The 27,601-nt window shown below is 46.0% G+C and overlaps 1 protein-coding gene across 1 annotated transcript in view; it reads left to right on the forward strand.

The window, feature by feature from the left end:
* The first annotated feature begins 9,711 nt into the window (after nt 1-9,711).
* Nucleotides 9,712-27,601, forward strand: part of LOC104577507 (tyrosine-protein kinase Fer-like) — a 164,840-nt gene continuing 146,950 nt past the window's right edge. The window contains exons 1-2 of the mRNA XM_088526692.1: nt 9,712-9,826; nt 27,068-27,326. Coding sequence (XP_088382818.1) covers nt 27,120-27,326 — 207 coding nt within the window. The 5' untranslated portion in view covers nt 9,712-9,826; nt 27,068-27,119. The remainder of the gene's footprint in view (nt 9,827-27,067; nt 27,327-27,601) is intronic.

Raw genomic sequence — 27,601 nt, forward strand, 5'->3', positions numbered from 1 at the left:
GTCATAGCACCAAAGAAGGTGCAGAGGACTGAGCCCTGGAAATATTTAGGACTTACAGTCACTGCCCTGCGAGTGACGCCCCAACCCATCAAACTTAGTGTTAACGTTCAAACGCTTACTGATGTCCAAAAATTGATGGGGTCGTTGAATTGGATCAGACCTTGACAAGACTTGACTTTCCTTTACTGACCAGTGCCTGCTGTTTTTGGTACTTTTGGACTTATGGTCACAATACAACAGAGAACTGAACCCTACTTTATAGTACATATTTGCAGTCATACTACATTGCCTTTTTTTTTTTTTTTTTCTTTTTCGCTGAGGACAATGCTAGGGCTGATGCCCTTGTGTCTGCTGTGGCCTTGGGTCCACTCCCTAACAAAGACCAGCAGGCTTTATTATCTCATCGCTTTTTTTTCACCAGGGCAGCTTGGCGCTGAGTCGACAATTTAGCTTGACGCAATCCGCGGCACGATCTATAGTTGCTGCCTGCCCTGATTGTCAAGGACAGCAGACACCTGTTTTCTATGGAGTTAACCTGAGAGGCCTACAAGCGTTACAATTGTGGCAAACAGATGTCACCCATATCTCTGAATTTGGGCGGCTTCAGTTTGTCCATGTTTCTGTAGATAGATTTTCCCACGCTGCTTGTGCTACAGCCCAAGCAGGGGAGAAATCTTTACACGTAATTCACCATTTTCAGCGTGCCTTTGCAACTCTCGGTATTCCTCAAACAGTGAAAACTGACAATGGTCCTGCCTATGTTTCCAAAAAGGTGCAGAGTTTTCTAAATCAATGGGGTGTTCACCACATGACTGGGATTCCCCATTCCCCTACAGGCCAAGCCATCGTTGAACGCTTGCATGGCACTCTCAAGCGCCTCGTGCAAAAACAAAAAGGAGGAATGCAGGGGGAGTCCCCACAGGCAAGATTAGATAAAGCTGTATATGTGCTTAACTTACTTTCCTTCCCTAACAAGTCTATCATCCATTTTTTCGCATTTTTCCTCTTTGACTACAACAGAAAAGGTACCACAGCGACTATTGGTGCAAGTTCGTGATTTGGTTACTGGCCAGTGGTCTGGGCCACATGAGCTCATAACTTGGGGAAGGGGATATGCTTGTGTCTCCACAGAGAGTGGACCACAATGGGTTCCAGCATGGTGCGTGTGACCTGCGTTGCAGTCACTGCCCTCCTCATCCTCGGAAGTTATGGAAGAGGGGATTGGCCTCCAGCCCTTCCCCGAGGAACTGGCAGCAATGTCTGGATAACCCTAGCCAACACCATCAATCAAAGCACCATATGCCTGGCTACCAGCGATCCTTGAAATCCCTTTTCTATGTGTCTGGTGGGAGTTCCAGCGGAGAAAACTGATTGGTGGTGGGTATCTGCGCGAGCCGAATGCAAGGGCTTCAACTGCTGCATAATATGCTGGCAATGGATCAATGAGACCAGAGATCCAAACTGGGAGGGTAAAGACTACAGTTGGTTTAACTGACGGAGTATGCAAGTTGAAAGTGGATGATGGATGGGAGTGGTTAAATAAGTTGTTTGGCAACTGGGGTCTGTCTGGGTGGTTACTATCTCTAGTGAAAACAGGTTTGCTGATTTTGGCAATTATTGTAATTGTGTTATCAATGGTACCTTGTTTGATCGGTCTGCTGCAAAGGGCCCTGCAGCGAACTGTTAGTGCCATTTTTGTAGCACAAATACAAAAAGGGGGAATTGTCAGGGATTACAGCTGGTCTGTGGAATCCATGGCTCCCTTAGCAGAGAACGTTAACCTTGAAAAGATTAAAGTGTATCTATGAGACGGAGTTCACATGGAGACAGCAGAAAGTTATTAACAAGTTTAAGGAGGTTTTGGCCATGGAGCAGAAACTGGCCAAGCTAAGAATCGTCCAATCATAACTCCGTTACTAGCTACTGTCCTTTGTAGCCCTCACCAATAAGCAGCAGCCATGATGAGGAAAGCTCGGTATAAATAATGTACTTGGAAAACAATAAAGCGTAGTTTGCGTTGCATCTACCCCAGTTGTTTGTGTTTTTGGCCGCCACGACTGCAACACCCTGTCTTCTCTTCCTTGCCCTGCCTTGCCTTGTCCTATCCTGCCCTAGCTTGCCCTGCCCTTCCAAGCTTGTCCTTATCCTCCCTTTTCCTACCAAGCCCTGCCTTACCCTGCCCTGTCCTTCCCCGCTTTGCCTTGCCCTGTCCAGACCAGCCTTTGTCTGCCCTTCCTTGCTCTGCAATGCCTTGCTGCACCCAGCCCTGTCTTGCTGTATCCTGCCCTGTCTTGCCCTACCTTGCCTTGCATTGCTCTGCCCTGACCTGCCTTGCCACACCTGCCTCGTCCTGCCCTGACTTGACTTCCCCTGCATTGCCTTGCCATGCCATGCCTTGCCCTACACTTCCCTTGTCTTGCCCTACCCTTACTTGCCTTGCCTTGCCTTGCCCTGTCCTGTCCTGCCTTGCCTATCCCTGCCCTGCCCTGGCCCTCCCTATGGTTGCCCTGTCCTCATCTTGCCCAGCTTTGCCTTAACCTGCCTTTCCCTGACCTGACTTGCCTTACCCTCCATGCCTTGCCCTTCCTTCCCCATAACTTCCTTGCTGGTGTCTGCCCTGCCCTGCCTTTCCTTGCCTTGCCCTGCTTTGCCCTTCCCTAACTTGCCTGTCCTGCCTTATCCAGCCCTGCCCTGCATAGCTCTTGTCCTACCTTGTCCTGCCCTGCCCTGCCTGGACCTGCCCTGCCTGGGACTGCCTTCCCTTCTCTTCCTTGCCTTGCCCTGCCTTGTCTTGTCTTGCTTGCCCTGCTTTGCCCAGCTCTACCCTACTTTGCCCAGCTCTACCCTACTTTGCCCAGCCCTGCCTTTCCCTGCCCTGCTTTCCCCTGTCTTCTCATGCCTTGCCTTGCCTTAACCTGCCTTTCCCTGCCCTGTCTTGCCTTCCTCTTGCTATGAGAGGCGTCAGACAAGAATGCACTCAAGGAAATAATTTTCACAGCTGCTACTGGTACATCATGAAGGAGTACAGACAAAACAACAAACACCAGTTGAAACAAAGATAAGGATCACCATCTTATGGTTGGACTCAATGATCTTGAAGGTCTTTTCCAACCATAATGATTCTATGATATCTTCAAGGAACGAGATGAAATTGGGCAATGAGCCCAAATAGAGCTCCCCAAGCCAAAATGGGACCATATGTGAAAGTGAGCTACCAGATTTCATCAAAAGAACCCCGAAAGATGACCACCAGGGGTCCCAAAAGACCACCAGGGACCACTGAAAGGACAGAGGGTGCATAGAATCATAGAATCATAGAATCATAGAATGTTTAAGGTTGGAAGGGACCTCTAGAGGTCATGTAGTCCAATCCCCCTGCACACGCAGGGTCACCTAGAGCACGTGGCACAGGACTGCATCCAAGCGGGTTTTAAAGATCTCCAGAGAAGGAGACTCCACAACCTGTCTGGGCAGCCTGTGCCAGCGCTCTGTCACCCTCACTGTTAAAATTCTTTTCCTTGAGTTCCTCTGGAACTTTTGGTGCTACAGTTTGTGGCCATTACCTCTAGTTCTGTCAGTGGCCACCACTGAAAAGAGACCAACACCATCCTCTGCACTGCCTCCCTTGAGGTACTTATAGACACTGATTAGATCCCCTCTCAGCCTTCTCTTCTCCAGGCTGAACAGGCCCAGCTCTCTCAGCCTCTCCTTATACAGCAGATGTTCCAGGCCCCTGATCATCCTTGTAGCCCTGCGCTGGACTCTCTCCAGCAGCTCCACATCCGTCTTGTATTGTGGGGCCCAGAACTGGACACAATACTCCAGATGCGGCCTCACCAGGGCTGAGTAGAGGGGCAGGATCATCTCCCTCGACCTGCTGGAGACGCTCTTCTTAATGCACCCCAGGATCCCATTGGCCTTCTTGGCCACAAGAGCACACTGCTGCCTCATGGTCAACTTGTCGTCCACCATGACACCCAGGTCTTTCTCTGCAGAGCTGCTCTCCAGAAGATCAGTCCCCAGCCTGTACTGGTGTCTGGGGTTATTCCTCCCCAGGTGCAGAACCTTGCACTTGGCCTTGTTGAATTTCATGAGGTTTTTCACTGCCCAGTTGTCCAGTGTGTCCAGGTCCCTCTGGATGGCAGCGCAGCCCTCTGGGGTATCGGCTACTCCTCCCAGTTTCGTATCATCAGCAAACTTGCTGAGGGAGCACTCTGTGCCTTCATCCAGGTCATTGATGAATAAATTAAACAGGACTGGACCGAGGACTGACCCCTGGGGGACCCCACTAGCTACAGGCCTCCAACTAGATTCGGCACCACTGATCACCACCCTCTGAGCTCTGCCGTCCAGCCAATTCCTAATCCACCTCACTGTCCACTCATCTATCCCACACTTCTGGAGCTTGCCCAGGAGGATGTTGTGAGGGACGGTGTCAAAAGCCTTGGTGAAGCCAAGACAGACGACATCCACCGCTCTCCCCTCGTCTATTCAGCTGGTCATTCCATCATAGAAGGCTATCAGATTAGTCAAGCAAGATTTCCCTTTGGTGAATCCATGCTGACTACTCTTGAGCACCTTCTTGTCCTCCATGTGCCTGGAGACAACAGCCAGTATGAGCCGTTCCATCACTTTTCCGGGGAAGGAGGTGAGGCTGACTGACCTGTAGTTGCCTGGGTCCTCCTTCTTGCCTTTTTTGAAGACTGGCGTGACATTGGCCTTCTTCCAGTCCTCCAGCACCTCCCACGTTCTCGAGGATCTTTCAAAGATGATGGAGAGCGGCTTAGCTATGACCTCTGCCAGCTCCCGCAGCACTCTGGGGTGCATCCCATCAGGGCCCATGGATTTGTGGGTATCGAGTTTACTTAGGTGCTATCTGACCCAATCTTCCTCTACCCAGGGTGAGTCTTCCTCTCCACCAGCTTCTTCTCTTGTCTCTAGGGCCTGGGGCTCTAGAGGGCTGCCCTTGGTAAACACCGAAGCAAAGAAGGCATTCAGCATCTCTGCTTTTTCTGTGTTATTTGTAATCAGGGTGCCCATCTCGTCCTCCAGCGGACCCACGTTTTCCCTGATCTTCCTTTTGCTGATAATATATTTGAATAACTTTTTCTTGTTATTTTTAACGTCGCTTGCCAGATTGCGTTCCAACCGCGCCTTAGCTTTCCTTGTCACATCTCTGCATTCCCTGACTACATTCCTGTATTTCTCCCAGGGGGCCTGTCCTTTTTTCCACATTCTGTATACTGTCGCCTTCTGCTTGAGCATTGCCACAAGCTCCCTGCTCATCCACACAGGTCTCCTGCCCCCTCTGCCTGACTTCTTACACACAGGGATGCACTGTTGCTGGGCGTGGAGGAAGTGCCGCTTGAAAACTAACCAGCTCTCTTGGGCCTCCCTACCTTCTAGAGCTCTAGCCCATGGGATTCTTCTGAGGAGGTCTCTGAAGAGTCTAAAGTTGGCCCTCCTGAAGTCCATTGTTGCAAGGCTACTTACAGCCCTGCCACCTCCTCGTTGGATCCTGAACTCCACCAACTCATGGTCACTGCAGCCGAGGCTACCCCCCACCTTAACATCTCCTGCAAGTCCCTCTCAATTTGATAGCACGAGGTCCAGTAGCCCACCTCTCCTCGTCAGCTCCTCCACAACCTGCCTCAAAAAGTTATCGTCGACACTCTGCAGGAACCTCCAGGACTGTTTGTGCCTGGCTGTGTTGTCCTCCCAGTTGATGTCGGGGTAGTTGAAGTCCCCCATGAGAACAAGGGCCTGTGACTGTGAGGCAATATCCAGCTGACTATAGAAGGCCTCATCAACCTCCTCGTCCTGGTCAGGTGGCCTGTAGCAGACACTCACCACAGTGTCTCCCACATTAGCCTGCCCTTTAACCCTTACCCACAAGCTCTCAACTTGCTCATCCTCCACTCCCAGGTTGAGCTCCATGCATTCCAGTTGCTCTCTCACATAAAGAGCAACTCCACTACCTCGCCTTCCCAGCCTGTCCTTCCTAAAGAGCACATAGCCTTCCATGGCAGCGCTCCAGTCGTGTGAGCTATCACACCACGTCTCTGTGATTCCAATGAGATCATGTCGCTGGGACCACACACAGATCTCCAGTTCATCCTGCTTATTCCCCATGCTTCGCGCATTGGTGTACAGGCATTTCAGAGAAGTAACCGAGCCTGCAGGTTTCCCAGGAGGGGTGAAAGAGGACCCTCCGTGATCATTTCCTATCCTCACTTCTCCACTAGCATACTCCCGCTGGAGGCCATCTGACCTGGGCTGCATGGTACTGTTCACTGTGTCTGTGTGACACTCCCCTTCCCCCTTCTTGTCTAGTTTAAAGCCCTCCTAACCAGGTTGGCCAGCCTTTTGGCAGAGATGTGTGCCCCTCTTGCTGAGATGGATCCCATCATTCCCCAGTAGCTGGTCGTCATAAGAAAAGAGTCTCATGGTCATAGAAGCCAAAACCCTGTTGCCAAGCCCAGCGGCGCAGCCAGTTGTTAATCTGCCATATCCGCCTTCTCCTCCTTGAATCCATTCCTCTCGTTGACAGGATAGAGGAGAACACTACCTGGGCTCCCATACCTTTGATGGCCATCCCTAGGGCTCTGAAGTCTCGCTTGATATCCCTCAGTTTCCCCATGGCATCATTTGTGCCCACATGCAACTGTACGAGCGGGTAATAGTCAGACTCCTGAACAAGCCTTGGGAGCCTTTCTGTAACATCCTTTATTTGGGCCCCTGGCAGGCAACAGACCTCTCTGGATGAGGGGCCCGGTCTACATATTGGTGCCTCCGTGCCCCGTAGCGTGGAGTCACCCACGACGATCACCCGCCGCTTCTTCCGGGTGCTCCTTTTCTCCTTAGGGGGAGCAGCCTTGCAGCATAGACCAGACTGCCTCTCTGTAGACAGCCCCCTAGATGGACCTTGGTTCAAGGCCTCCTCTATCTGATCCCCACGTTCCAGGGCCTCATACCTGTAGGATGTGGTCACAGGTGGAGGTGTGGTGGGCCGTGGAAGGGATCTTCTGCCACCTCGAGTGGGGACCTGTTTCCAAAGGCATGCGTGTGAGGGTGGGGCATATTGTAATTAGTTCCAGGAAATAGAATGATTATATGTGATAATTCCAGGAAATTTAATGCATATGTATGTAACAAGGTGATATAAGCTTTGACTAACACAACTTACTGTATGTACAATATGTGGAGCGACCCCCTGTGTATTTAGCACTGCAATAAAGAGAATGCCTGCTTCTTAATGTTACATTGGCGTTAAGAGGTTTGTTCTCAATTTCAGTGACATCTTGCCTTGCCCTGCCCTGCCTTGCCTTGCCCTGCCTTGCCTTACCCTGCCCTGCCTTACCCTGCCTTTCTCTGCCCTGTCCAGCCCAGCCCTCTCATGCCTTGCCCTGACCTGCCTTATCTTGCCCTGACATTCCTTCCCTGACTTGCCTTGCCCTTCCCTGCCCTACCTTGCCTTGCTTTGCACTACCTTGATTGTGCTGCCTTGCTATGCCTATCCTTGCCCAGCACTGGCTTGCCCTAACTTTCCCTGTCCTGCCTTTCTGTCCCTGCCCTGACTTGCCTTGTTCTGCCTTGTCCTAGCTGACCTGGTCTTGCTGAGTGCTGCATTGCTGTACCCTGCCTTGCTTGTGCTGCCTTGCCCTGCCCTGTCCTGCCTTACTCTGCCCTGCCTTGTCTTGTGTTGTCTTGCTTTTCCCTTGTCTTGCCCTGCCTTGCAGTCCCTGACTTGCCCTACCTCCCCTTGCCCTGCCCTGCTTTGCCCTGTGCCACATTGCCCTGCCTTACACTGCCCTACATTCCCCTGCTCTGCATTCCCTTGCCTTCTGCTGTTCTGCTTTTGTCTTGCCCTGCCTTTCCATGCCCTGCCTTGCCCTGCCCTGCTCTAGCTTGCCCAGCCTTACCTTCCCCTGGCTTGATCTTGCCCTGCCCTGCCTTTCCAAGGCTTGCCGTGCCTTGCCCTGCCTTACCCTGCCCTTCCCTTCCTTGCCTTGCCCTGCCTTGACTTGCCCTCCATGCCCTGCCTGCCCTTGCCTTGACTTGACCTCCCTACCCTACCCTTGCCCTCCCTTGCTTGCTCTGAACTCCCTTGTCTTGCCCTGACTTGCCTTCCACTCCCTTGCCTTGGCCTCCCTTGCCTTGCCTGGACATGCCCTCCCTTGCCTTGTCTTGCCCTCCAATACTTTGTCCTGACTTGACTTGCCATGCTTTGCTCTCCCTTGCCATGCCCTCCTTGCTCTGCCTTGCATGTCCCTGCCTTGCCCTCCCTAGCCTTGCTTTCCCTTCCCCTGTCTTGCCTTCTCTAGCCTTGCATTCCCTTCCTCTTCCTTTTCTTGCCTTGTCCTGCCTTGCCATGCCTTAGTCTCTTGCCTTGCCCTCACTTGCCTAGCATTCATTGCCTTCCCTTGCCTTGCCTTCCCTTGCCCTCCCTTGCCTTATCCTCTCTTGCCTGGCCTGGCCTTCCTTGGCCCTCCCATGCCTTGCCTTGGCTTACCCTGCCCTCCCTTGCCCTGCCTTGGCTTGCCCTGCCCTCCCTTGCCCTCCCTTTTGTTCCGGATGGGCTCGGGATTCGGCAATAATCACGCCAGAACGAGGTGACTACATCAAGCATTTATTCAGGTGAAAGCACATAAAAGAAGCAAAGTATGGATAACTACTCACAAGGTGATACCTGCCGGCAGGATACTGGACCCGAACATCCTCTCGAGAGGAGAGACATCAGAGAGAGAGAGTTGCTGACCGGCTCTCGCGGAGACAGCATAGGCCTCAGAGTTAGGAGTTTCTCCTTCCCCCGCTCTCTCCGCACTGTCCTCTCTATGCCCGGTGCATCCTGGCACATAGGGTCACTACGACCTAGGAGGCAGGCTGGGGAGTGGACAAACTCCGCCTTTAGTTGCGCAACTGTCCCCCCTGGGTGTGCAGGCGCGCATACCAGTCGGGGGTCCCAGCCCTCAATTTGAGGGTTCTGCCTTCCTCCTCTTCTTCCTCATTTCCGGGTGTTTGACCTCCAAAGCTAGTTTGAAGGATGACTGTGGTTAAGTTGGCTACAAGCCCAGCCAAGCGGCCAGCTTCAACTGGTTTTCAGAGGGGGCTGCCTGTGAACCGGGCTGAGCAGCCACATCCCTGCTCCTTATCGCTCAGCCCAGGCAGGCAAACATCTTCTTTCTCAAGGTCTGGCCTCTGCTTCCCACAGGAGATTTTTATGACTCTACAGATCATAGAAATTTCCATCTCCAATACACCTTTCCTTTCCTAGCCCTCCCTTGCCTTGCCTTGATCTCCCATGCCTTGCCCTGCCCTTCATTGTCTTGCCCCTCCTTGCCGTGCCCTCCCATGCCTTGTCTTGCCCTACCTCGCCTACCCCTCCCTTGCCTTTTCTCACTTGCCCTCTGTTGCCTTGTTCTCCCATGCCTTGCCTTGCCTTGCCTTGCCCTGCCCTTCATTGCCTTGCCCCTTCTTGCTGTCCCTTTCCTCCCTTGCCTTGCTTTGACCTCCCTTGGGTTGCCCTACCCTCCCTGGCTTTCTATTGCTCTCCTTTGCCCTCCCTGGCCTTGCCCTGCCCCAACTCTCCTCCGCCTCGCCTCGCCTCGCTTTTGCCATTCGCGTCTCTGAGCTGTGGGGCGGTGCTGTTGTAGACGTTACAGGCTTCTCGTTCACTGGCTGCTAGACGCACACCGTCCGCAGGGGAGAATGAGCACACGGATTGGCTGGCAGGGAAAAGGGCCGTCAGCGCCGATTCGGTGGTGCGGCGCACGTGACGCTGGTGCGTCTGTGACGCTTGCCACGGCCGAGGGGTTTGGTTTGTCTGGTAGGTGTCGTGCGTGGTGCTTTCGGTGGGGTGGTTGTCACTCTACCTGTGGCTGGGCTAGGGTGGAGCTGGCGCCGCTCACGTTCCCCTGCTGAGGGAGCGGCAGTAGCTGATTGCCCTCGCGGCGGTGCAGGGAGCGATCGCGTCTCGGAGCTCGCCTCGCAACGGTGGCTCCGCCCCTCCGGGGGAGGCACTGTGGGCCGGAGCGGATCCCCCCCCCCAGGGACTCAAGTGGGGTCCGTGGCTTCGTGTTAGGTCAGAATGGGTCTCGGGCCGGGATATCTGGGCTTGGCGACCTCTCTGGGGGGTTGAGGTAGGCCTGTTCTCGCTGTGCCTGGCATTCTCTGTGTTGTTGGGCCTGATCGCTGCGGGCAATTGTGGGAGGGCCCCCTTCAACACTTGTGCCTAAAATAAATGGGAAGCAAGTCCCCGTTTTTACCGTGGTCGTGCTGTAATGTAGAGACATTGTTAACTTAGCATGTATTGGATCTGGAGGCTGTATAGATAAGGACTTTGTGATGTTACTCTACTGGCTTTCTTTCTTTCTGTCTTTCTTTCTGTCTTTCCTGGTTGTGGTTGCATATGTATTTAGTATTTGAGGGCAAAAGATATACAGATGTGTTGAAGATCCTTTTCCATATTGGATTATATTTATCTTTATTATTGTGCATACTGAATCATATATAATAGAAGTGTATTATCCAGAAAAGGTAACCGATATACTTTGCTCCATGTATGCACTAGCTTTAGGAACACTCAAGAAGGTGAAAAGTTCATACCTCTGAGCAGCTTATAATCAAAGCAAACTGCAATTAATAGATACCATAGGTTGATTTGCCATAATAATTTTTTTAGTAAAACAAATATATGTTGTATATTTTTCCTCTCGTGAATTCCTTCTTAACATATTTTAGGAGTTTTTCAGTATTATTATGCATTTGGAGTAGGCATTTGTGGGATGTTAACCCCCAAAGAGTTGAGCTTTGGGAATATTTCTTTGAAGCAAAGGATCAAGTCTTATATGTACACACTTCACTGAGCAAAAGCTGTGCTAATTATCAGCAAGCTTCTTCCCTGCTTTTCTACAGCTATAACTTCTTGTCACAGCTGAATCATTTAAAAGAGGGTGGTTCTTCAGTTGATACTTGAATTCTCAATATATAAAATGATCATAAAAAGCACTTTAATGAGACACTTCAAAGTGAAGAAGGGATGGGAGGATTTGAAAGTAGGATGATATAAAGGAAGATTAGAATAGGTAAGAGAAGGAAAATCAGAATTAGAATATTAGAATAGATAGATAAAAGAGGAAAAAGGTAACATTTGCTTCACTGGAATAAGAAGCTTTAATATGGATAGCAAGAGTAAGATGATGAGCTGCAATTAATATAGGATTTACAGTTTCTGTACTTTAAAATGCTCTAAATTCAGTTTAGTACTTTATAGGTTACAGATGAGAGGTGTTTTGCTAACATGAAGTAAACTTATCCCAGGCTGTTAAGCCTACCCCAGGCATAGTGGTCCCTCTCTTCCTGTCCATGTTGCCTTGTCCACTTGCTGCCACTCCAGGATGTTCTGGGAGCTGGGAACCAGCTCAGGGAAAGAAAGTATATTGCCTTGTTAGCCTCAAGGCAGAGAAAGCTGGCAGTCAGCCCCAGAATTGCTATGTACAAGGAGATGGGCTAGCTGCATGAGGTCATCAGTTCCTAGGGAGGAGTATTTTTCAGTGTGTGGGAAGTGAGTCTAGGGAAAGGAAAGGGGATTCTTTGGCTTGGGAGAGGGGGAGGAAGAGCAGCAAGAGAATACAGGGGAACTTAATCCCAGCAGAAAGTAAACTGCATATGTGCTTTTATCTTGAGATAAAAAATGGATTTGGAAAACTTAAGCTGAGAGGATTGTCAGGCAGGAAAAAATAGTCTTGAGAATTGTTGAGTGTTCACCTCTTTGTTAAATCCTTTTACTCCTTAATATATACAGCAGAAACTTGCAAAATATTTACATGCATAACATTGACATTAGGTCACTGCAGCATTTCTGCAGAAAGATTTATTCTGGAAACTTTTGTTAATAAGCAATGGAATTCTTAACTTTGTTTCCAGGGTTTGAGGAAAAGATAGTTAACTTCTGCTTTAAAAGCTAAATGTGTGTGGTGGTACCCAGTCTATAGCAAGTTTTGGAAGTAGTTCCTAGAAAGCGGTGAGGATGTTTCTAACTTTTTTTTGTTTATAATTTGGTTTTTTTTTGTTTGTTTTCAAGATTCTTCTCATATTGTAGAATCATATTTGAGGGGTTGACTTCAAATAAAAATTAATCCTTTGTAAAGGTTTAAATGCAAAGTTCAGATTAGTTGTAAATGCAGATAACCTGAGGCAGCAAGGTTTTTTTCAGTCTTCTGATGATAAAATAAATTCCCAGTAAATTAAGATTTAAGATTGTTGCTCATCTGAGTGCTCAAATTGTGCTTTATAAGGTGGTGGTTTTACTTTGGATCTGAAGTCATCACATGGTCTACAGTCACCAGTTTCCTTTGTGTTGCTACCTTTTTATGTAAGTGGGAGTGTGCCAAACTATTTGCAATCAATTTCTAACTTGTTTTCTCTCATCTGAACTTGTTGCTATCAAGCTTATTACTAGCTTGTTACTAACACATGTACCAGTGATACAGCAGTGCACGGGCACAGTTCTTCATACTCATAACTTGTGGTTCAATTATAGCTCTCTTGATGATTGTAATAGGTTGTCAGAATTCCTAATTCCTACTTTCCTAATTTTTTCAATTTTCCTATTTTTTTCAATTTCCTAATTGAAACCAATTAGTAAATGAGTGGAAAAAGGACCTTGTGTGTAACATCTAAGGGAGTTACTCTACATTTTTTAGTGAGCAGGACTAGGGAGTATAGGCAGGGGGATTGTGCAGTCAGCTGCACCCAATGCACAGCCCGGGGCGGGGGCACGAGCGGGGCGGCAGGGAGGGGAATGGGGAAAAGAAGAGGGCGTCCCTTGGTCGGGAAATTAGAATAAAAGGAGGCTGCGTCCTCCTGTAATTTGAGAGACCCCACAGGGGTATGCCTGGCAGACTCTCCCTTTATTTGAATAAAGTTTTAAGACTCCTCTGTCTCCTTTGTGGACATTCGGCTCTTGACAGAGATTTTCTGCACAATTGGGGTCTTGTCCAGGATACTTCCACCTTCCGGGGACGGCAGACGGCGATCGGGTTGACCACACGCCTCACTAAAGCTTTTGGTGATTGACTCCCTTCGACGGCAGCCGGCACTGGACGACTGATTGAGTTCCTGAGACTGTCCGGAGACAGATGAGCAGGGGATCAGGGGGATCTGCAGGTAAGACTGGGGGGCTGTCCTCAAGTAGTGGTGGAAAGGACTGGTGGAAAGGACTAGGTCCGATTGAAAGGACCCCTAGGTAGCGCCAAAGTCCGAGGGAAAGGACTGCTAGGTCTGATGGAAAGGACCACTGAAATCACACTGGTGAGTAATATGGTGACAACAGGAAGTAATGGTAAAGTAAGGGATGCCCAGAGTGGGCAGTAATAGTCAAAGGGCACCCAGGGTGGGCAGTAATGGTAACTCCTTATATGGTTGAGAGTCCCCTGTATACACAGGGTGAAATACTGCTATAACATTTTAGTTTCTTTCTTTTCTTTGCTTTTTTTCAGGGATAAGCAAGTTGCTATTTGCCAGCTGCTAATTACTAATTGGTTAGCTCATCCCTGTAACAATTGCGCCAGTTAATAGTGGATGCTGTTATCACAAAGATCTTGCACTGGTGAATAAGAGTCAACTAACTAAAGCCCCTCTGGATTATTTTACTGTCTCCTTTAATGAGCTAGCACAACAGTAAAATTTGGCATAGTTGACAAGATAAGAGGGGTCCAGCAGGATGTAGGGAAGCAAGGTGTAAAGTAACTGAGAGTGTGTGTGTGCGTGTGTATGGTCAAGGACTGACCCAGGCACTCATTGGCTACTGAGCTGCCCGCTGGAAAGGACTTTCTGTCCCAGCAGTTAAAGACTCAGTTAAAGCAGTTAAAGTGGAGTGCATGTGGTCCTTGACAGCCTGACTGACTGAGAAACACGTGTAAAATGTCTTTGGGCCAACTAATGAGAAGCCAGGGAGGCGGACTCTCCAGTCAAGGGACTGACTGGGCAGGGGACAACCAGAGTGATGAGTCCTCCACTGTCTATAGAATAGAAGAAGTCCAAGGTAAATTAAAGGATGGCAAAGGAAAGAGAGGAATGTGTGCCATTCTGGGAGCCAGCCTATTGGCAGGGTAACGGGCACAACCAGCACGCAAAAGGATTAAGGAGCAGTTAAGTGACAAAAGCTGGGAGTTAGATGCCAAAGTGCAGGAATGTAAATGTAAGGAAAAAGAGCTGGAGGTAGAAAGGGAGAAAAATCTTAAGTCCCAAGATAAACTAAAACTCATTATCTCATGAGGGAAACCTCCCCCTATAGCAGCACAAATTAGGAAACTGTTGGTGGAAGATTCTGAGGATTGGGACATGGATTTATGGGGTGATAGTGAAAATTCTGATTTGGATAGGAACCATCTATAAACTGGTCCCCATCCCCCTGTGCAGGTTTGACCTGTAGTGAAAAGAGAAACTGCGATGGGCTCTCAAGGGCATAATGCTTGCACCACCATTAGAACAACTTCCTATTCAGGGGATGAATTGAGGAAATTGCAAGATAAATATAGTAGGAAGCCCACAGAATCAGAAACCGAGTACCTGTGGTAAGTCTCCTTATCGGAAGGAGACTGAACAATGCTAGATACACCTAGAGGAATCTATGTAACAAAAGGGAGATGAGTAAAAGGGAAACAGGAATCTCAAGAAGGGGGAAAGAGAAAGGATAGGGAGGCATGGGATGTCCTCCAGTACCTTCCCCCCACCAAAATGTACCTTCCTATCAAAACCTCACCAAACCCCACCAAAAAAGTACCTTCCCATCAAAACCCATCAAGTGATCTGGAGGAGGAAGAAGACCCAGCAGGAGGTGCTGCTCCTGCCCCCTCTATATCTCCTGCTTCTAGTGACAGTGAAGAAGAGGAGGGACCAGACATTTTGTCCCCTTTAAAAAAAAGGGGGGGGGGGGGAGGGCAAAAGCCCCCAAAGTTCAACAGGTTCTATTGGGGGGGGGGGGAGGGTAAGGAGTGGGGTTGGATTTGTGAGTGTGCCCCTGACCACCCAAGACATAAGGGGATTAAAGAAAGAACTGCCCCCTTATTTAGATGATCCTATAGGAGTGGGGGGAAAAAAAGGTGGATGAGTATCTGGGAAAAGCAGGTTATGCTTGGAAGGAGTGGATTTTCCTTTTAGGAGTCCTATTTGGACACTAGTGTCACTGAAAACCGGGAGAAAATGTGCAAATATATTTTGTCAATACAGTGGAATGGAATACATGTTGTGCTGTTGCAATGTGCGCTGAACCATCTGCTAGTAATCTTACCATGTATAACCGTCTATTCTATAGGATACAGTTTCGATCAATCACCAGAAGTTAAAAAAAAAAAAAAAGTGGAAATTTATTAGAATTATGATGATTTAAAGTTACCTTTTTCCTATACACTTTTACTTTCAATTAAGCTCTGAAATACATTATGGTCATCTTCTGTTGACTACACATTAAGGGAGTGAATAGTTATAACAGAATGTAGTTTATAACCAAGGTTTTTTTTTTTTTTAAAGTCCACATATTTTCATTCCGAGAGCTAAAAAAAAAAAAAAAAAAAAGAGAGACACAATGTCTTAATATGGTCATCTAAAACTGATATATCAATTGAAGTTTAAAAGTATGTACTATTAAACATTCTTGTACCAGCATCAAGGAAAAGTACAAGAGACTTCACTTTTAGCAAATATTGAGATAAGACTGAAACATTTTAACTTAAGGAATAACCATTTTCCAAAGTGTTCTTAATTTTTTGGATTGCATTGTCCCATTTGCTTTCAGGGTCAAAAACAACAGTGTGAGAATTATTGCCACCATTTTATTTATCTGATATAAAGATCTTAACATATTAGAACAAATTTTGCAACTGAAAAATTGGAAAAGGTCTGTTAAGGTATTACATTCATGAAAGTTCTTAGCATAGGTTATGATATATATCAAGTGATTCTTTTTTTTTTTTTTTTACTGGTTTGCTTTAAGTGCATGTTCAGTACATTTAAGACTGCTGCACAAAGTCTGTTTCCTTTTGATTTAGACATTTGCATTTCTGCTTATGTATTTATCACTATTCCACTTAGATATTAAAACTAACAGCTATTTGCTGTACTGCTAAGGTCACACACAGTCTTTGTAATCCTGTAATTGGTGTCTGCTTTCCAAGTGAATCACAGCATGCACATGGGCTCTCATTGAAAATCACTACATACAATCACAACAACACATAATGCATATATACATTTTAGCATAGGTCAAAATTTTACTCACTGTTGCTTTACAGTGTGAAATTATCTTAAAAACAAAACAAAAGCATATGCTGCCCCATTATTCCCTCCCTGAAGCATAATGTACCAGGACAAATAAAACCAAAAGATTGTTGTGGATGCAGCTCTGAAGAGGGTTACCACTACATAAAAATGCATGCACATGTTTGAACCCTCTGATTTTTATTTTGGCACACCATAAAGCACATAAATTCAGGAATGACAAATTATACTAGCTTCTCAAGCTTCCAAGATCTCATACATTTAACGAGCCAACGCAAACACCTGATAGATATTGGTTAAGCATAAGAGAGAACTTGGTAACAATTGCTAGTATTGAGCAGGAAAAATACTTTATATCACACTGTCACACTCATATTAACCTAGAATTTTCTAAAGCCTTGGACATATGAGAAAAAAAAAGCTTAATATCCACTTCTATTTACTTAAAATCATTAAAACAGAGGCTAAAGATTTAGGGTAAATAAAGTTACTACTCATGATGTTGCTTGCTAATTTGATATTAGGCAATTTCATGACAGATGAACACAACAAATCATCTTACATAGCATTCAAGTGACAAAGATGGGTCTGGCTGCGGTTTTCTTTTTTTTTAACAAGATCTTTAGTGCCCTTGAATTTTTATATTACATGCTCTTAGAACATTATCAAGCCACAATCCCTTGTGAAAAGTCTGCAATTGACCATAATTATTAAGAACAATTTGGTATTATGTACACTAAAATAACACTTAAAAATGTATACTTGATAAACAGGAGCAGAAATTTAAAGACTCAGTCTTCAATAATGCAGAGTCTCAAACAACATTCAGAGCATGCCCTGCATTTTTCTTTACAAGCTCTTCCACATCCTGCCCATGTCAAACCAGCCTTCAAAATCCATACTTCTCACTCTTTGAACTCTCACATCACACACTTCCTACACAAAACTATGGTATTTACCTTCCAAGTTTTTCTTTATTCCATGCTTGCAGTGAGGTGCCACTGAGCACTCGGATAAGCATGCAGCAGAGTAGACACACCACATGATAGGTCAGTAAAATATTGCAGAGCAGTAGATACATGCAAACTGATGGGCTTAAGCTGGTTTCTTCAAATGAGCTGATAAATCATGCAAAGGACAAAGTTTGAGCTTTATACGAGTGGCTGCTTGGACTTCTTGCATTTATGTCTGTCTAATCCCGGTGGTACCCAAGTTTTTAGCTCTATCTAACCAGCTAAAATTCATGGTGACAACTGCTAAAATCACCATATAAACTCACTGTCGGTAAGCCTTTCCCCTATAAACCAGAAAAAGTTACTTTAAACTTCTGCAAAGAAATGTACCATATATTAATAAACTTCCCACATCTCTTAAAAATCATTGCAAACTATAGTAATACTGTATTCATTATAAGAAATTCATTTAAATATAAAAACATTCATTTCACTTCTTCCTCTATCTTTTACTATTTTTAAAAAATCAGAACTGTTGTAACCCTTTGCAATGATAAAGGTCTACGGGGAAGATCAAAATTTAAACAAGAAAATTAGAAAATAGCTATTAATTATTAGGTAATATTAGAGTGGTCTACATTACACATTTCAAAGCATCTTTCATAAAAATTCATAATGCCAGAAGAAAATATTGCCTTAAAACTTTGAAAAATGTACCTGACAATTAAATCAGATTGATTAAATCAAATTGACTGATTGATTAAATCAGATCAGAAAACAATTAAATCAGATTTTAGTATTACACCAAATTTGACAACTTCCACTCATTGAGTATCATTCTGTTGCTATTGCCTTCAAACTAGTCACTAAAGTTTATAAAAATACAAATATTTGGAAAAGAAACTGTGCAAATATATTTTCAGCTACAGAAGGTAGGAAATATTCTACTCTATATGTTGACAATGCTTCCACGTAAGTGTAGTGTATGAATCCTTTAGTTAAAAGATTCAGTAGAGATTACACTAGAAGAATGCAGATGGAACATCTATTACCTTTCAAAGTTCTAGAGAAGACTGTTTTTAAAGTAACTTACTATGGGCTACCAAAACATTCAAGTTGAATCTGGCTGACCTGACAATCATTCTTCCTGACAATTGTATGCAGACTGACTTTTTTTTCCCCTGAATGCAAAAGATGGGGATGGGGTGGGGAGCAGTTTTGAAGGAAAAACATCTGTATGGCAATCAATATTCTTAGTGATACTGCAGGCATTTTATAAAAAGCTCTAATAATTCTATCATTTCAAACAGATTTTGAAAGAAAGCATGAAGAATAACCCATGATAAAAAAATCTTTGTCCTACAATAATCTTTAGATAATTGTAAAATATAACGATAAATTATCTGAAATAAACTAGAAGATAAAAAGTTTTGAAAAATAGATTTTCATTTTTGTCATTAGCATTCTACAGAAAGATTTTTAGCAGTGTACAAAATTATCTATGGATATAATGCTCCACTTTATACATAATCCAAACTCAGTAGCTCAAGCCCAGACTCCAGTTCTATGGCATTACTGATGCATTTCTGTTTCCCACAATGGAGACAAGAAGCTGGCCACTATTTCCACATCTTCACCTTAGGTTCAGTGACTCACAACACATTCTGCTAAGAAAACAATCTTATTGCCAGTGACTGCAATTCCTACTTTAGCTCAAACAACGGCGGCCTGGACAGCGAAGGAAAATTTCATGAAATCTCAATGGGAATTCAACATATAATATCCTTGTACATCCCGTATCAAGGAAATTTGAGAGCTGGGACTCAAATTCAGAAGATCTTTTTTTTTTTTCAAATGAAGCAACTCAAAATACAGCGTAGACCATTCAGTCCATGAGCTTGTCACCGAAAACCGGGAATAAACCTCTTAACACCAATGGAGTATTAAGAAGCAGGCACTCACTTTATTGCAGCGCTGGATGCACGGGGGATAGCTCCACCTATCGTGCATGCCCTAAGGTGCGTTTGCTAAAACTTTCTATATTATCTACATATGCATTAAATTCTTGGAATGATCATACATAGTCCTTCTATTTCCTGGAACTAATTACAATCTACCCCACCCTCGTGCGCCCTCTGTCCCTTTCGTGGTCTCTGGTGGTCTTTCGAGACCCCTGGTGGTCGTCTTTCCCTGTCCATTCGATGACCTCTGGTAACTCACTTCCATATGTGGCCTCATTTTGGCTCAGAAGGCCCTTTTTGGTCCTACTGCCCAGTTTCAGCCGCTTCCTTGAAGATAAGTTGGTCCTTATCTTCGTCTTCAACCGGTATTTGCTGTTTTGTCTGTATTCTCTCATGATGTCCCAGTAACACCTGCTGTTTTGTCCATACTCTCTCATAATATGCTAGCAACAGTAGGGAAAATATGTCCTTGGTTGCATTCTCTTCTGAGGTTTCTCATAACACTAGGAAAAGAGGATGATCTTGCAAAAAGCTCATCAATTATGGGGGGACGAGCACCCACGGGTGGGCCAAAATGTGATAGACGCACCCACTGTGGAAGAGATGAGCGAATGCATCTCATCCAGCCGCTATACTAAATGTGGGGGATAAATTTGAGATGCATGAATTTCTTTTTGTCCGAAACTGTGATTGCAATCATAATTGCAAGATTTGATGGCTAAGTTGGGAATACAAATTAATATTGTAAGGGATAATAAGGAAGCTAACACTATTGTAACTTTGTGCAAAATGTCTGATAAAGCTTATACTAAATTGAACTCAGAAGTGTGGGCAGTTCCAGGAAAATGTGGAAAACTAGACATGGAACCTTTTCAAACTGCTTTAAAGCAACCAGGCCAGGTAGTCTTTAAATTAAAAAGCAGTATCCTATTTCATGAGAGGGAAGGAAAGGGTTACAACCTATTACCGAGTCCCTGCTGGGAGCAGGACTTTGAATGGGAACAAGAGGAGGGAGGAAAAAAAATCAAATGATAAAGATAAAACAACACTTGACGTGGATGGTCCTCCTGATAGAACAACAGTTGACGTGAATGGTCTTCCCACAAGGATACACCGAGGCACTGCACCAGTCCTATTTGGACAAGCCTTAGAGAAAATATTGAAGAAATTTATCCCTCCCCCAGGTGTTAGGTTATTGCAGTACATGGATGACTTGCTCCTATCAGGGGAGCAGGAGGGAGTGGTGGAGGAAACCGCTCTGAAATTGCTCAAGTTTTGGCGGGGCTCAAAAAGGGCTTAGGGTGTCTGTAAAGAAAGCACAAATGATGGAAAGAAGGGTCAAATATTTGGGGGCACATCTTGACTGGAGATTTACAATGTATTGACCCAGAAGGAATTCAGGGAATTTTAGAAGTACCGTCACCCAGGACGAAGAAAGAGCTATGACAATTCCTAGGGGAATGTGTGGCCACAATACTTTGTCTTGTAAAATCTCTCGGACAGAAAGCCCACCTGGCACAGATCCTGCCCTTAGATTTTGCAGTCCATAAAATCTAATCAGAAGATTGGGTCTTGGTGAAAGAGTGGAAAGAAGTACCACTGGTGGCAGGGTAGTGTGGACCATATCAGGTATTGCTGACCACAGAAACATTGTTCAAAACAGCTGAGCACAGATGGACTCATGATACTCAAGATTTCCAAGGCGCCAGAAATCTGGACTTATCAATTGGAGGAAAAGTACGGAAAGCCACGGCTAACACTCCATAGAAACATATCTGCATGTGATCAAAAGAACTGAGAATGACACCTCTGGTGGTGATATACACACTTCTGTACTGCTGGTCGGGAACAGGGCAGGAGATAGAGAACTGATTCCTGACCCTAGGGGAAGAAGTGGCCAGGGTCTTTAATCTCACTGAGTGTTGGGTCTGTGGGAGGCCAGGAGAGTCTGAAGACTGGCCATGGGTGGCCAGTCCGATTGAACTCAGGTGGTTGGTTAGTAACCTAAGTGAAGTCCATAACGGTACAGAATTTTGGACCAAAGAGGGAAATCCATGCTGAATTCGATATCCGCAAAAAGGGATTTATTGCCTAAACCAAACAAGGGAAAGGGGTGTATATATGGGGAAGAGTGCCTGTGAATGGACACTGTCTCCCAGATATGATTGTCTCTACCCAGGTTGTAAACCAATAAATTATGCCAAGTATCAAGGGAATTGGAACCAAACTCATGTAAAACTCACTGATGGATCCTGGGTAAGGTGTTCGTATTTTGATTCACAGAATCACAGAATGCTAAAGGTTGGAAGGGACCTCTAGAGGTCATCTAGTCCAACCTCCCTGCTCCAGCAGGGACAACTAGAGCACATGGCACAGGGTGGCATCCAGGTGGATTTTGAAGATCTCCAGAGAAGGAGACTCCACAACCTCTCTGGGCAGCCTGTTCCAGGGCTCTGTCACCCTCACAGTAAAGAAGTTCTTCCTCATATGGAGATTAAGCTTCCTATGTTTCAACTTACACCCATTACCCCTTCTCCTGTCATTGGCCACCACAGAGAAGAGCCTGGCCCCATCCTCCCTACAATCACTCCTCAGGTACTTGAACATGTTAATCAAATCTCCTCTCAGCCTTCTCTTCTCCAGACTGGACAGGCCCAGCTCGCTTAGTCTTTCCTCATACGACAAATTCTCCAGTCCCCTAATCATCTTTGTGGCTCTCCGCTGGACCCTCTCTAGAAGCTCAATGTCCTTCTTGTACTGGGGAGCCCAGAACTGCACAAAATACTCCAGATGCGGCCTCACCAGAGTTGAGTAGAGGAGCAGGATCGCCTCCCTCTACCTGCTGGCAACACTTCTCCTGATGCAGGCCAGGATCCCATTGGCCTTCTTGGCCACAAGGGCACATCGTTGACTCATGTTAACTTGTTGTCAACCAGGACTCCAAAATCCCTCTCCATGGAGCTGCTTTCCAGCAGGTCAACCCCTAATCTGTCCTGGTGCCTGAGGTTATTCCTCCCTCGGTGCAGGACCCTGCACTTGTCCTTGTTGAACCTCATGAGGTTCCTCTCTGCCTAAGTCTCCATCCTGTCTAGGGCTCTCTGAATGGCAGCACAGCCCTCAGGAGTGTCGGCCACTTCTCCCAGCTTTGTGTCATCTGCAAACTTGTTGAGGGTGCCCTCTGTGCCCTCGTCCAAGTCATTGATGAACAAGTTGAAGAGCACTGTCCCAGTACTGACCCCTGGGGGACACCACTGGCCACAGGCCTCCAACTAGACTCGGCCCCATTTATCATCACCCTCTGGGCTCTGCCATCCAGCCCGTCCTCAATCCACCTCACTGTCCACTCATCCAGTCCACACTTCCTAAGCTGTCCTATGAGGATGTGAGGATGTTATGGGAGACAGTGTCGAAAACTTTGCTAAAGTCAAGGTAGACAACAGCCACGGCTCTCCCATTGTCCATCCAGCCGGTCACCTCATCGTAGAAGGCTATCAGGTTCTTCAGACATGACTTCCCCTTGGTGAATCCATGCTGACTACTCCTGATCACCTTCTTTTCCTTGACATGCCTAGAGATGGTCTCTAGGATGAGCTGCTCCCTCACCTTTCCAGGGACGGAGGTGAGGCTGACCGGCCTGTAGTTTCCCATGTCCTCCCTCTTGCCCTTTTGGAAGACTGGAGTGACGTTGGCTTTCTTCCAGTCCTCCAGCACATCCCCCGCCCTCCATGACCTCTTGAAGATGATGGAGAGCAGCTGAGCAATGACCCCTGCCAATTCCCTCAGCATTCTTGAGTGTATCCCATCTGGGCCCATAGATTTATGGGTGTCCAGTTTGCCTAAATAATCCCTAACCCAGTCCTCCTCGACCAGCAGAAAGTCCTCCTCTCTCTTAGTTCTCTCTCTTGTCTCTGGGCTCAGTACATGGGGAGTGGCCTTAGCAGTAAAGACTGAAGCAAAGAAGGCATTTAGTACCTCTGCCTTCTCTGCATCCTGCGCCACCAAGGCACCCTCCCCATTCAGCAGGGGACTAACATTTTCCCTAGCCTTCCTCTTGCTGCTGTTGTATTTGTAGAAGCCCTTCCTGTTGCCCCTGATATCTCTCACTAACTCTAATTCCAGATGGGCCTTGGCCTTCCTCGTTGCATCCCTGCATTCTCTGACAATGTTCCTATATTCTTCCCATGCGGCCTGGCCCTTCTTCCACATTACGTACGTGCTCTTTTTCTCATTAAGTTTACTCAATAGCTCCTTGCCCATCCATGCAGGTCTGCTGCCCGCCTTGCTCGACTTCTTTCTTGTAGGAATGCACCAATCCTGAGCTTGGAGGAAGTGGTGCTTGAATAGTAGCCAACTCTCCTGGATCCCCTTTCCTTCTAGGACTCTGGCCCAGGGGATTCCTCCAAGGAGCTCCCTGAAGAGGTCAAAGTTAGCTCTCTCAAAGTCCAGGGTTGCAATCCAACTTCTTGCCCAGCTTCGTCCTCGCAGGATCGTGAATTCCATCATCTCGTGGCCACTGCAGCCAAGACTGCCCCCAACCTTCACATTTCCCGCTAGACCATCTCTGTTTGTTAGTATCGGGTCTAGCAGCGCCCCTCCCCTTTTTGGCTCATCTACCACCTGCATCGAGAAGTTATCTGCAATGTTCTACAGGAACCTCCTGGACTGTCTGCTCCTAGCTGTGTGATTATCCCAGCAGACATCAGGGTGGTTGAAGTCCCCCATAAGGATCAGGGCCTGTGATCGTGAGGCTTCTTGCAGCTGCCTGTAAAAGACCTCATCCACTTCCTCTCCCCGGTCAGGAGGCCTGTAGTAAACTCCCATGACCGTGTCGCCCTTGTTGGCCTGTCCTTTAATCCTCACCCGCAGGCTCTTGGCCCACGCTTCGTCCTCCCCTATGCTGAGCTCCACACATTCCAGTTGCTCTCTCACATAAAGAGCAACACCGCCACCTCACCCTCCTGGCCTGTCTTTCCTGAAAAGGCTAAAGCCATCCATGGCCACATTGCAGTCATGAGAGCTGTCCCACCATGTCTCAGTAATTGCAACGAGATCATGGCCCTGCAATTTCATGCGCATCTCCACTTCCCCTTGTTTATTCCCCATCCTGCGTGTGTTTACATAGAGGCATTTGAGTTGGACTCCCAATGTGCCTCTCTTTCTAGCTGGGGCAGCTGGAACTTGAACATGCGGTCCTTCAGAAGTTCTCTTGTTTTCCCATCTCGCCTTTTCAGGCTTCGGGTGCCCTACAGGCTATGGAGTAAGGCGGCTCCGATTTCCAGGGAGCTGTCTGCGTCAGGGTGTTTGCAGATCGGCGGTTGGAACTTAAGTCCTTTGACTGCCAAGCAGGTAACAGCATCAGTAAGAAATACGTAGCATGGAGATTTCGGTGGGCCTAGAACACCAAAATGGGACTAGGACCTGCTTCCGAAGTTTCTGGTCCAGTATCAACCAGTCAGAGTACAATTGTACCTGGCAGGTAGATGCAGGGGCATGGAGGTGCAAATACGGAAGAGGTACAGGATATATCGTGGTAGGGAGCCCTTTGAGGAGAGAAAATACTTTATATTATGATGCCCCAAAAGCTGGAGGTACCTGGAAGGGTCCCTTCCCAAATGGAACTTGGGCCCTGAAGGGTCCTTATTGGGTTTGTGGACAGTATGCGTACAGAAGATTACCTGCAAATTGGACAGGAATATGTTATGTAGGACACATTAGACCCTTGTTCATTTTTTTTGCCCCATGTTCAGGGAAACACTTTAGGGATTAAAATATATGATGATCTAATAAGGGAAAAGTGATCAATTGATACTAGCCTAACTGGAGGAAGTGGCCAAAAAAGGAGTAGGGATGAGTGGCCACCGGAGCGAATCATACAGTACTATGGACCGGCAACTTGGAACCCTCATGAAGCATTTTATGGAGCAAGAGAACCAATTTACAATTTAAACAGGATAATTAGATTACAGGCTGTTCTAGAAATTATAACCAATCAAACAGCCCAGGCTCTCGATCTTTTAGCAGATCAAGCTACACAGATGAGAAATGCCATTTTCCAGCACCAAATGGTCTTAGACTATTTGTTAGCAAAGGAAGGTGGAGTTTGTGGAAAGCTGAATTGAGTCCAATTGTTGCTTGCAAATAGATGACAATGGGAAAGTGGTAAAGCAAATAACAAAAGAAACAAGAAAACTGGCCCATGCACCAGTTCAAATGTGGAAAGGATGGGAGTGGGACATGTTTTCCTGGCTACCAGGAGGACCTTGGATTAAGAGAATGTTGTTTATCTTTCTCTGCGCATGGTGGTAGCCATACCCAATGATGTGGAAATGGCTATGAAGGGACAGAGGATGATGCCTCTACAAATAGTTCCAAAATCAAAGGTGAGTCAAGAAAAAAGGATCAAATTGGTGGTGGCAGAGGTTTGTAAAGACAAATATTAAGGAAAAAAAAAGGGGGGGTGGGGTTGGGGTCTGAGCAGAAAAAGGAGCCTGTCTCTTTACAAATAAAGGAGTTACTCCACATTCTTTAGCCAGCAGGACTGGGGAGTACAGGCAGGGAGGTCGTGCTGTGCGTATGAGATTGGGTGCAGCTGACCACACCTGGGGGAAAAACAGGAGAAGGGCAGAGAGTTCCTTATCAACAAATCACCACTCAGAGACGGGGAACATATCAAGGAGGAACATATGTTAGGCAGGCCAACAAGTCTGTAACTTCTGAGTAATTTGGCCAATGGGGAAAAGGACAGGGCCTACCTCGGTTGGGAAATTAGGATAAAAGGAGGCTGCATCCTCCTGTAATTTGAGAGACCCCACAGGGGTATGCCTGGCAGACTCTCCCTTTATTCGAATAAAGTTTTAAGACTCCTCTGTCTCCTTTGTGGACATTCGGCTCTTGACAGCGAGATTTTCCGCACACTATAGGAATAGGTTTTTGATGAACACACAGAAAATGAGTGTTCAGAACACTGTAAAAAACCTGTGAAAGTCTGTGGAAATTACTCACAGGCTCATCTGTTTTGTGATTTGGTTGCAGGTTTATTGGTATAAGAGGCAAGTGTTTTAAAACAAGTTCAGACATGTCTTTAAACTGAGGTTGTGCTATAGTATTTCATACAGATAGGCTTAAATATTTATTGAATATTTCTTATCTTGTTATCAAACGTCCATTTTGTGTAATGAGACTGTGCTGCCTTGGGGGAAAAGAGTATGATATTAAGAATTCTGTCATGATCTGACGGGGAGTAACATAAGGTTGCTTGGGGAAGCTCATTTGAGTTATTTTCACAGTATATTCAATATATTTTTAGTAGTTAGGAACAAAATAGCTAGTCATACTCCAGGTATAGATTTTCCAGATGGAGTTGCAGTGTCTCAGAGCTGATGGCTTTTCAGGACAGCATACATGGGGATCAAATATTTGGGGTCACTAGGAGTGAAGTGATGCAGTTGGGGGTTCTTGTCTGGCAATACTGTTACCTGTATTTATTGATTTGATTAAATATGTGGATGGGTCTCATATCTGTCTTAAGGGACTTCCATGTGTTCCCTCATAATTCCACTTTGAGTTGGGGAGATACTCTTACAATACTGTGCTACAGATGGGCAATTAAGGACACAAACTGTGATTAAGCTCTCAATACAAAGCAAAATGTAGGATTTAAAACCTCTCCAAGTCCTAGATTGTTATTCTAACCAGTGTATTGACCTTTCTTCCAATTTATGTCTAGGTGGTATAGGTACAGGTTGTGGTATATGTACAGATTGTGCTCGATCTTATGGTTATGTTACTTCAGAGCTTAGATGTTAATAGGTGCTCTTTGTAACACACTGAGTTTTTCTTTCTGCGTGTTTCTCATTAATTTTGTTCTGCTTTCAGATGTGGTAAAGAGGCTATCTTGTCATCTGTAAGGTATATAGTGCCTTAAAAAATGGGATTTGGAAGTAACCTGAAGTATTCTCATGATGCTTTATTAAAACTGCAAGATTGGGAACTGCGACTGCTTGAAAGAGTGAAGAAATTTATGGTTATGCGAGTAAAAAGTGATAAAGAGTATGCCTCTACTTTGCAGAATCTTTGTAATCAAGTAGATAAAGAGAGCACTTATCACCTGGATTATATCAGCAATGTGTCCAAGGTAAGAAGAAAATATTTTGATTTGGAATATCCTTAGAAATCAGTGTTCATATATATATATATATACACACACACACACTTTTTTTTTTTTTTTTTTTGCTTGGGTTTCTTGTCTGTTTTTTTATCAGTTACTTTTTTTTTTTTTTAATGAGCTACTGAAGTGTGTTGCAATAAATATTTCTCTCCTGGATGCTTTGCCAAGTGATTGTCTTGTATTCTGTCTATTTAAAGGAAAATGGTAACCAGTCCAGCTAAAAATAGTGTGTCTCTTGGATT

The sequence above is a fragment of the Tinamus guttatus genome, unplaced genomic scaffold (assembly GCF_059628265.1).
Source record: "Tinamus guttatus ecotype Peru unplaced genomic scaffold, ASM5962826v1 Tinamus_guttatus_pri_ptg000252l, whole genome shotgun sequence".
Lineage (NCBI taxonomy): Eukaryota > Metazoa > Chordata > Aves > Tinamiformes > Tinamidae > Tinamus > Tinamus guttatus.